This window comes from Botryllus schlosseri, chromosome 15 (assembly GCF_051294905.1).
Source record: "Botryllus schlosseri isolate E-star chromosome 15, Bs_hap1, whole genome shotgun sequence".
Taxonomy (NCBI): domain Eukaryota; kingdom Metazoa; phylum Chordata; class Ascidiacea; order Stolidobranchia; family Styelidae; genus Botryllus; species Botryllus schlosseri.
Genome location: NC_137250.1, coordinates 14,955,782 through 14,966,624, shown reverse-complemented (window position 1 = coordinate 14,966,624; position 10,843 = coordinate 14,955,782). Strand labels below are relative to the sequence as shown.

The 10,843-nt window shown below is 40.2% G+C and overlaps 1 protein-coding gene and 1 long non-coding RNA gene across 2 annotated transcripts in view; both read left to right on the top strand.

Annotated features, from left to right (window-relative positions):
• LOC145456912 (DNA excision repair protein ERCC-6-like) overlaps nucleotides 1-8,497 on the top strand; it is a 110,082-nt gene extending 101,585 nt beyond the window's left edge. Inside the window, exon 24 of the mRNA XM_080335054.1 lies at nucleotides 6,914-8,497. Within this exon, the coding sequence (XP_080191180.1) occupies nucleotides 6,914-6,946 (33 nt within the window). The 3' untranslated portion in view covers nucleotides 6,947-8,497. The remainder of the gene's footprint in view (nucleotides 1-6,913) is intronic.
• On the top strand, nucleotides 1,871-6,247 carry LOC145456929 (uncharacterized). Its single transcript, XR_013920739.1, has 3 exons — nucleotides 1,871-2,472; nucleotides 4,699-4,776; nucleotides 4,957-6,247. It is a non-coding gene; the product is annotated as an uncharacterized LOC145456929 (long non-coding RNA).
• Nucleotides 8,498-10,843: the final 2,346 nt, after the last annotated feature.

The window sequence follows — 10,843 nt, the reverse complement described above, 5'->3', positions numbered from 1 at the left end:
AGAGTCTAATTTTCCAGATTAGGACACGCCATGGACTGCTAGATTACGATATAAGTAGCCTAAATGCTAGATTGCGAAACGTCATGACGAGTCATATATAGGCTACCGTGATGAAATATTCCATATGCGCGACAATGTGGTGTGAATGGAACCACGAAACCCGCTACCAATATAATATTCACCGATATTTTCGTGAAATCATACTGGTTACTTCCTATCCACTGTGCGCGAAGCGCGAGGAAAATTCTGGGCTTTACTCAACTTTTCAGGCTATCTGCCTGATTGAGGGATTAAACTACTCCTACGTGGCAAACTGAAAATAGCTAAAAGTAAGTAAGTAGATCGCAAAATATTACGAAGTAGAAGTAGCGAAAATAAGATCTACTTGAGTAAGTACCAGAAGTAGAGGAAAACTACCTGAGTACTTCGTCACTGACCACCTCTGGAGTTAGTATATATAATCAGGAGAAACTGCTTGAACTTGGTATCTTGGACGAACTCGAGTCATCCCAGCAAACACATAATTGCCTACGGCTATCCAAGCAGTGTCCGAGTGTCCCAGTGTCCGGTTGGACAGACGTGGGCTAATACTTGGCTATCCACGTTCGAAAATGTCCGGTTCGGATATCCTAGGACATACATACAGAAAATCATTTCGGATAGTCCACTAAAAGTCCCAATTCAATATTCAATGGATATCATAATCTGACAGTGTGCGGATATTTCCATGTTGTATCAGCTAAAAAGTCAACCACTCAAGTTTTGCTGATAAGGGCACATATTTCATCCTTTCAAGATATTTCAAGAGTACAGTTCGAAAGTAAATCGCACATTTACACACCGAATTCGGGATAGTCCACTGAAAGTGCGAATCAGAATTCCAATGGATATCATATTCGGACAGTGTGAGGATAGCTCCATTTTGTTTCAGCTATAAAGTTAACCTCTCATTAACTCCCGACGCTGATATGCACAAATTGCACACATTTCAGTATTTCAAAATATTTCAATAGAATTTGAAGGAAAATCGTCACTGGACGTGATTCTTCATAGCGACGTCACGTAACCGGATTATGCATGCTGGCATTGAACGGTCAATATTCACTGTCGGGCCTACATTTCAAGCTTTTAAACATTGCCATTTCTGTGCCCTTTTAGCTGTCGTGTTACTGTTTGTTCCTGTGGTGAACATTCGCAATTCCGAAAGATGTTACGAACTTTTCGCGTGCGTCATGCCGTGAGATGTTTAGCGTTTTTCACTTGAATGCGTTCAATGGGTCGGCAGAAATGGCGACTGGGCACAGTGAATCTGACTTGATCGCCATATAATTTACAGGGATTATATGCTGGTATATTGAATAGTTAATGGTACATTCTCTTTCGTACTTTTCTTTCGAGCATGTAATAAACTTTACAATTTTACAATTACAATATTTGTATCTCATAATGTTTTACCGATGTTATATAGCTAAGTGATGTTACCCCGCTGAATACCACTCAACGATTGACGAGCTTTCCTCGTGCGTCGCGCCATACGTGAAGTGAATGAGATCATTAGCCTTTTTCATCGATATGCGCAGTGGCGCATTGCGCAGCGAGCCCAGTTCACGTGATTCAAATTTTCGTCTGGGAAGTTTGAACCATGATTCTGTGAAGTGAATTGTTGTCAGCGGCGAGAAGCATTTTCGACATTTGCTGTGTGCCACTTAGCTCGGTGATTACTTAACCGTAACCACTGGTTGTAGCAGTGTAGTCAGTCAATGATAATGATACGGTTATAGTCAGAAGTGGCGTATGTGCACAACGAAAATGCGCTTGGTTTTTAAATCCATATTCCATATAGTATTAAAGAGCTAATGACGGATGTTCGCTGTTCGGTAGGTAGGTAGGTTTAGAGTTGATACTGTTATAGTACGTCCTTTTATTGTAACCAAACCTGATTTCTTGATCAACATAAGGTAAGAGTTACTGTTTTGTGATTAATAACTGGAAATGGATTGGAAGGTATCACTTGACTGACCGCAAGCTATCAGAATTTTTGAATGAGACCCGTAACCCAAATTGAGTGATAGACATCCCTACTCAAGAGTCGTGATTGCTGGTATTTCAATCATGATAATAATGCTTGGCTTCCAAATTGTATTATTGAAGTACCGATATTCAATTCTACCCAGCGCTATGGTTTGAGTATTGCAATACTAACTTGGATAGCTCGGCATCGGATGCGTGGAAAAGACGACGGATACGAAGATCTACCGAATATGATTCCGATTCAAGGTCTGATTCGTGTGGTCACGAGAAGATTCAAAGAAAACGCACATGTTCCACTGATACCAGTGATACTGATCTTGCTGAAGCTCGGGCGAAACAGTTCGAAAAGAAATCTCAGCATCTTGAAGAAAAGTGAAGGAAGAAATCTGCCAGTAATGTCATGATTTTACGGACAGTGCATCACCAATTTACCAAATGCAGGTTAGAGCTTAATTCCTCCATGTGGTATCAAAACATCAAGAAATCAGCAGTTATGACCGTTTAATTTGTAAAAAAAATTATTTAACTCTTATATATAGTCTAGAAAGCTGAGCTGGGTACACCGTATGTAAGTTATGAATTATTTGAAATTTTCTATGCTCAGCTCATGCAATGATGACTGTAGAAACTTCCAATTTGATAACTCAGCGTTAATGTTAGAGCTGGCGACCAGAATGAACAATTTAATTAGACGGGTTTCAATAGAAAGCTACTTTCGCACTGACTCTGAAAAGAGAAATTAAAATCTGGTCCGGGCACTGGAATGCCCCGGAAATCGCCCTCGACAGGCCAAAGTCATTTTTTTTTCTAACAATGGTAACGTCGGTAGACAATGACCGTTCAATGTCTCGTACTGATTGTGACATCATTGGGCGCCTTGGCAAAGTCGTTTGCCGTGTTCCCCGTGATTCTCAGAGTATAGCGCGTCGTATCAATGGCTGTAGCGCAAATAAGTCGTAATGTGAATAGTTTGTGTATTTTATGCGTCGTCGCGCATTCAAAAATTTGGATAAGTATACATTATAGCACAAAAGCCTAAACATATATCATAGAATTTACTATCAACGCCAGGCGCGTAGCCAGGGGGGGGGTTTCGGGGGTCGAAACCCCCTCCTTTAGAAACGCGAAACCCCCTCCTTTAACGCGAAACCTCATCCTTTTTAAATGACCGCTCTGACGCTAATACTCGGTTGCAATTCAATAAGTTGTATTATCAGTATTGCGCGCGGCCAATAACGAAAGGCGCGGCCAATTAACGAAAGTCGTATTGCTAATTAGCGAGATTCGTCCATGCGCAGCGCATTGCACTGCACAATGTAACGCGACACGATCTCCCGCTGAGATGATTGCGAAATCAGGTCATTCATTGTCGCGCGTTCGGCAATTATTACTAGCCTGATTTACCGCGTCTCCAACAAGCCTAATTCCGCTGGCTTGAATAATCACATCTGCAATAGGCCCTATGCGCACGATATCGTCACTGGCCTTCACAATCACATCTGCATTGGCTTGGTGTGCACGATGTCTTCGCTTGCCTACACAATCGCATCTGCAATAGGCCTAGTACTAAAGATATCGCTAGCCTAACTACCGCGTCTTGGGCCTACCATGCTTTGGCTCCTATTTCTCGATGGCTTGGATAAAATGCGATTAAGTATATGCTGATTAGCGATTGTGATTAAAGAGTGACATCTCGTAACTGAACGACATCGAATGTCCGCAATCATGTTCGACGCGTGCGTACGTACATGCGTAATTGATTTCCACTAGTCTTCAGTTATAGTCCAGTAGGCTTGAGTTATGAAAGAAGTAAGGTTGGAGCCACCTGAAATCGGCGTTATTATAGAACATATTCCATAAAACCTCGTACATTTTTACTTGCGCAATTCGTCACGAGGCTACGTAAGACGCAAGACGCATTGATGAGCGGGCGTATTTAATTGTTGGACGCTGTGATAAGCGCGCGAATTTAATTGTTCGGCGCGTTGATAAGCGCGTGTTTTCAAATGTTCGACGAGTGCGTTTCTGATTGTTCACGACAGATCAGGGAGTCGTTAATTAACAGCACTTCCGGACTCGTCGACAAGCTTATCATACGCCCATAATCGCCAACACGGGAATGTTTTATAATCGTTATTTACGCATCACATGTACTTAACCCTAACGAATCGATGCTATGTTACAAAATTCGGAAAAAATCGAACCCCCCCCTTTTATTTCAAACCCCCCCCTTATTTTTCGGCTGGCTACGCGCCTGATCAACGCGTATTTCTTGGTACGCAACAGGCCGATCTACTAAACAGTCTGTTCCATTCGGCACAGCGGTTCTTGAATTTCATTGTAATATATATTCAGCACGACTTCGCCAAGGCGTTCAATGATGTCACAATCAGTTCTACACATTTAATTTGTCATTGTCTACTGCCGCTACCTTTGTTAGAAACAATGTAGATTTTAAAAGCAATTTTCGGGGGTTTTAGTGCCCGTACCAGATTTTAATTTATAGTTTCTGAATCAGTGCGAAAGTAGCTTTATATTGAGACCTGTTTTATTAAATTTTGCACTCTGTTCGCCAGCTATAAGATTACCATTATTTGACTGCGTTTAATCAACCCATGCCCGTTATTGCGTGTTTGAGTTGCCACTGACTGTTATTTATCTGTTCAGATACGTTGTCTCAGCAAGTAGCCCTTCCTAGAGAGAGCCGTCTAGGTTCATTCTGCTGGGAATTTCCTACTGGAAATGGTGAGTATATGGTATATTTAATTGATTAGCCCTGAGTTTCCCAATAGAGTGGCAACTGATAAAGTTGAGCAGAACTGGGAAGAAAGCTCTGTGTGCACTGAGTTTATACAATATATTATATATCGTAGGTTGAACTAGTTGTCGTCTCTATAAATTGTTTACTATAATCTTCCTGTTTAGGTGCTTGTTGCAATATTCTACGACTGTTCCGGAAAAGGACTACGAGATTGAAGTCAGATCGGTGTTGCGCCATGCACCATCCAAAAACAGAAATCAGCAATACGAGGTAGATGCAATATTGATTGTCTAAATATATTGCGCAAAGGGGATAATGGTTATATTGCATAACCATACTCATAGGCGCCGACTTCTATTTCTACATAGGGTGACCAGATGAAACAAGGGAGGGGTTTGAAATTTCTTAAAATTTACCAAGTTAGCATCATTTATTACGGTTAAGTACATGCATCTTCTGATGTTTCAGTATTAGCGCGAATCAATTACGTTCCTTCGCGTCTGTTCGTGGCCAATTGCGCAGATTCAGGTTTATTCAATTTGACGCTGGCAGTCTTAAGCCAGTATAACATAACAATCAAATAAGTAGAAATAGCAGGCAAATCATATGATGTCTGTAGCAGACGCTATAGTTTAGGCCAGCGATGTTATCACATGCGCCAGTCCTGCTGTAGACTCGATAGTTCAGGCTGGTAACGATATCAGGCATAGCCTTGCGCACGTGATATTTCATGCCAGCGATTATAGCGTGCATGCGGACGCGCTAAATGGTTTGAAATTCGATCCGCGATATGGTTGAGCTCGAGTCCGTCCAGCAATGAAGTTTATTGTATTGGAAAATAGAAGGTTCCCGTTCGAACTAATCGAATAAATTCAGAATTTACGCCACAGAAAACCTCGTGTTGCATCACTATTTGACAACGTAATTCAACGCCGTGCACTGCACAATGCACAGTATTATCAACGAATCAAACACCGACACGTGACATCGAGGAAATGCGAGTGTATAAACCAGACAAGAATTAGTAGCCCACAGATGATAGCAGACGAAAAAGCACGCATCCGAGGCCTACGATACGAATATTGTAGGCCTCGCCTGGCGCATCTAATCTGTAATTCACCAACTTGAATACAGCACAATGGGTCGGAACCTAGTCTGACAACACGACAAATGCATGTCGAAATCCCGGGTTACAATTTATTGGAGCGTTTCAAGCATTAGTTTGTCGCCGCCTACGAAGCTGCGTATTCAATTATTTGCGTGTGTATCGGTTAATGGTAAATAGTTGGCATTTACGCGATATCACGGACTTGCTCATTGACAGCGCTGATGTCGTATCGAAATGACTAGACAATAGAGATATACGAAAATTTGAAATCGCAGACGGCGGGCGTTTCAGCATATTGAATGGGGTGCCACCCCGTAACTCGGCGCCTATGACCATGACCATACTCATATATTTACCCTTGTTTTACCTATGTGTCAGTTTTTTTTTTCATTTTCGTGGTCGTTAATATTAGTGTGAAAAGTAGTTTATTATTATTACCATCATTTGAACGTGTCTATTAGCTATTTCAATGAAGTCTACTAATTTCCAGCTAATCCGTGTCATATCTTTTATTCGTCAACTGGCGATGTCTTCATCCAAACTCTACAATGGGCCCCTGTAAAGATTGAAATGAGTGGGAAAAAGCATCCCTACATCTTAGGCATTTTGATCATGTCGGAGTGGTGAAATTTTCCATCGTAAATACTATTATTTGAAAAATGATGGAAATTTCTAATTGGATGACCTCAGCATCTGCGAATAGAAATGAGTCAAATTTTTTTGTGCAAGGTATTTTAGGTAACCTAATGATTTGCCAGCTAAGCCAATCAAATTTGAAAAAAGTTTTTTTTGAACACCCCTAGTGTCCACTGTTCCATAATGATCATAAATTTTAATATTCATGATTTGTGCGATTATGCATAGTATGCTGTACTTTGTCAGTGTTTGAGTGAATTTTGCAAGTCGTTCGGAATTGGTAGCATTTTGAAGGATCGTTTCATGTTCGCTTGTAATGATTTTCTTGCTAATTATTTTAGGACAAGAATGCAGAACAAGTCCGTATCCTGTCTCAGTCTTACGCAGACAAGGAAGAGGATGCAGTATAAAGTCATTTCCCTCATACCAACTTTTGACCTCGTTGCAAGTTGAACCTGTATGAAGATTGAAGATATTTCCAGCTAGAGAGATTGTTGCTTGCAAGTGTGCATTGCTTGCTGTGGAATTTTTTACAAGTTACAGTTGATTCTGCTGATTATTATTTTCATCCGCTCTAGACACGGTATATACGATCAAAAAGGGGTGAAAGTGAGTCATCCTTGCTGCTCAAGTAAAGATGGATCTGAAATTGTGACTACTTGAGTACTTTCCAAAAGTAGAACGAGTCGCACACTTGCAGGTTACTGCAGTTGGTAGAGGCCGCTATCAAAATTGCAGGATGTACGCGAAAAATATATAATGGCACTCCAATTATAGTGCGATTTCTAAATTGCATCCACTATTTACTACATTCTAGGGGCTATCTTACTGGTTATGTCTGAAAAACCTAAGTAGAAGTAGTAAAAAAACATGCAGTACAAGTAGGCGAAACCCGAGTAGAAGTGCTTTGTTTGTTATACTGCACCTTGCTCAATGTGTGACAGATCTGCACATAGAGGATGTCGTAACGAGCAATTGACCAGAATAAAACATCCTGTTTTTTTGTATCTCTATTCGTATTACCTCTTCACCTTCAAAACTTGCCATCTTAATTCTTAAATATCAACATCGGATATTTCCCTAGTGTGTAACGGTGCATGTCTTTTTACTGTGATTGAAGAACTTCAACCTGCCACTTTGAATTTTTTTTTCCTATGGTATTCTCATATAGTGAACGTAATTTTGCAACTTGATTTGACAGTTGTTGCTTCGACTCGATGCTGTGCTTTTTTTACTGCACTGCAATTTTGAATGTATCGCTATGTATTGTTGGCATAATGATTTTCAAAACTTGCCAGCCTCTGTTTTTCTGATACATTTGTGTATGTGCATTAGGGCTCTTCAAAAATGCGGAGTTATTGCCGTCGAAAAATTTGGGTTTGAATAAAATAGTAATTACGGTGACCGATTCTTTGTTTATTTATTATAGTTGTGCTCACCGTAAATACTATTTTATTCAAATCCAAATTTTTAAACGGCAATAACTCCACTTCCACTGGTTGGAATTGAACCAAATTTGGTGAGCATCGTTTCTATAGACAGCCTAACACTTTCATGGGGTGAACAGAAATTTTTCAAATTTTTTGTCATTTATTTTTATATAATAAATAGGAACTTCCTTCTCCTGTAGCAAAGCGGTTACTGGCTGGAATTGAACCAAATTTTGTGTGTAGGCTTTTAGGTAACCTAACAATTTTATCAAGTAGCCAGTACGATTTGAGAAAAAAAGTTATTTTTGAAGAGCCCTAATGTGCATGTGTAATGCAGTGCGTGTCTTGTTTTATTCTCATAGGCAGAATTCTAGGTAATTGCTTCGACCTATCATAATTTTTTAACACTTGTCCGTGTGTCGTATTCTGTAATCCTTCCAGTGTGCATGCTTCTTTACCTTGATTGATTGACAATTATTGTTGCTTTGACTCAATGCTGTGCTTTACTTTGCTGCAGTTTTTATAATTGCATATAATTGCCAACCTCTGGTATTTCTGATAAGTTGTGTATGTGTGGTATTCTGTGATCCTCCCAGTGTACATACTTCGTAGTCATCATATTTTTAGCCTGATTGATTAATTGATCGACTGCTTGTGATATTTTTGAGTCCACCTGTTGCTTTATTGTATGTCTTGAACTAGAGTGAGTGATTGATTTTGACGTGATTTAGAGCCGTTGTTAATTTTACTCGTTGCTGCTTAGTTTTTATTGTTGACAATTCGATAATATAAACTTTTTGCCTGAAAATCAATCTTGTGTAAGTGTATTTGTGCGTCGCCTAACCTGTGGTAAGGAAATATGCAGGTCCAGGAGCTAGATAGTATTCAGAGGGTTGATCAGTGGCTAGTCTATGGATATCGGTCCCAACCGGACTTTGTCCCTACAGTGGCCAGGAAGTGACTCAGAAATGACTTGATGGATGGTCAGTGGTCACCCACTGGATAACACCAGGAGTCGACACGCTCGGTGCAACCGGATGGCACTAGGATGAATCTGGGCCAAATGACAAGTTATCCGACGGATATCCACTTGCCGTAATGTGTTTGCTGGGATACTAAAATTCAAAAGAATTCGACAATTGATGAAAAAGTTTACTAATCAAGCGCACGTAAATATGATTTATACCGCACTGTCATTATATAGATTGTATCTATACTAGGGCGGCCAACCTTCTCGGCTAAAGGGCCACATGCAATTGACGAAAGAGTGCGCGGGGTCACTAGGCGCGCGAGGCGCGAAAATTCATCAAAGTTTCTACATGAACTAGGTCAATTATAATATTTCTTGAGTATATTGCGGGTCTACTGCATACCTCCCGCTGGGCTCAGTTTGTAAGGACAGGACTATATTCGGCATCTGGACATATCGATCCCCGCTAATACGCGGCAATCATTTTGTGCCTAGGTATCATCGTGGACGGTCTTCCTGCGAGCGCAAACGCGAAAAGACTATCTCTCCTAATTGCGAATATAGTTAGTAATTCGGATAAATTAGGCGTTTTTTTCCATTTTAAGGAGTGCACTCCATGGGGACCCGCAATTTCAAAAGCAAGAAATCGAGTAGGCCTACTACGCGATGCATGAAGAAAAATTTTACTACTATTCTACTTTATCGTAACGTACGTGGATTTACTACTACAAATGTGACTGAACCCTGGATCTGCCAATGTGTCGGAACCATGTATATCGATGTATGCCTATCTATCATTAGTTGGAACTGATATTTATAGTCATCAACATCCCAAGTGTCGCGGCCTTGCAAGTTCACAACCTGATAGGCAGAGGTGGTCAGTAACGAAGTAGGCCTACTTCTACTTTTTCGAAGTACTCAAGTAGTTTTCCTCTACTTATGGTACTTACTCAAGTAGATCAGATTTTCGCCACTTCTACTTATACTTCGTAATATTTTGTGATCTACTTATACTTACTTTTCGCTATTTTCAGTTTGTCAAGTAGAAGTAGTTCATTCTTCCAATCAGGAAGATAGCCTGAGGAATTACGGGGCTGTTTTCACGGAGCATCAACATTTAATTTTCATTAAAGTTGAGTAAAACCCAGAATTTTCGCTTCGCGCGCAGTGGATGCGGAGTTACCAGTATGATTTCACGAAAGTATCGATGAATATAATTTTGGTAACGGGTCGGCGTGATTCCGTTCACACAGGGATATCTAGAACTAGATATCCCTGCGTTCACACCACATTGTTCACACCACATTTCTTGTCGCTTTCTTTTTCTATACTATCTTCTTTACTTCATTCAGTGTGCATGCCTCCTCTTTACATCGCCTAGGCCAAGGTTGGTGTCAGATTCCATAGACAACCTAGTCGCTTCGACATCTTCCTTTCTTTCATTGTATCGCATTTTTTGTGGTGTATTGAACTGATAAAATTGCTAATAAACCAATGATGATGATGATTGTCGCCCTTCGCCCATATGAAATAATTCATCACAGTATATATGGCTCATCATATCGTTTGAAACTTTAGTTTCGCAATCTATCATGTACTTATCATATCGTAATCTAGCATGTCCATGGCACGTCCTAAACCTGGAAAAGTGGACTCTGACTTTTTTGTTGGTTTTAGTGCTGTTTTAGCATACCGCCTTTGAAACTTTCTGGACTGAAGGCATGAAAAACGTGTTCCGATTTTAGAAGTAGGCTAGTATTAATGTTTTATTTTCAATTTCCAGTATCATATACTTTGAGTTATAATTAATATCAGTTCTTTTGTCTGGATAAAATACATGCTGAAGTATAAAAGCAAGTGTAGTAATGCCATTAATTTCCGGAAATAAAGCTACACAATATGGCATT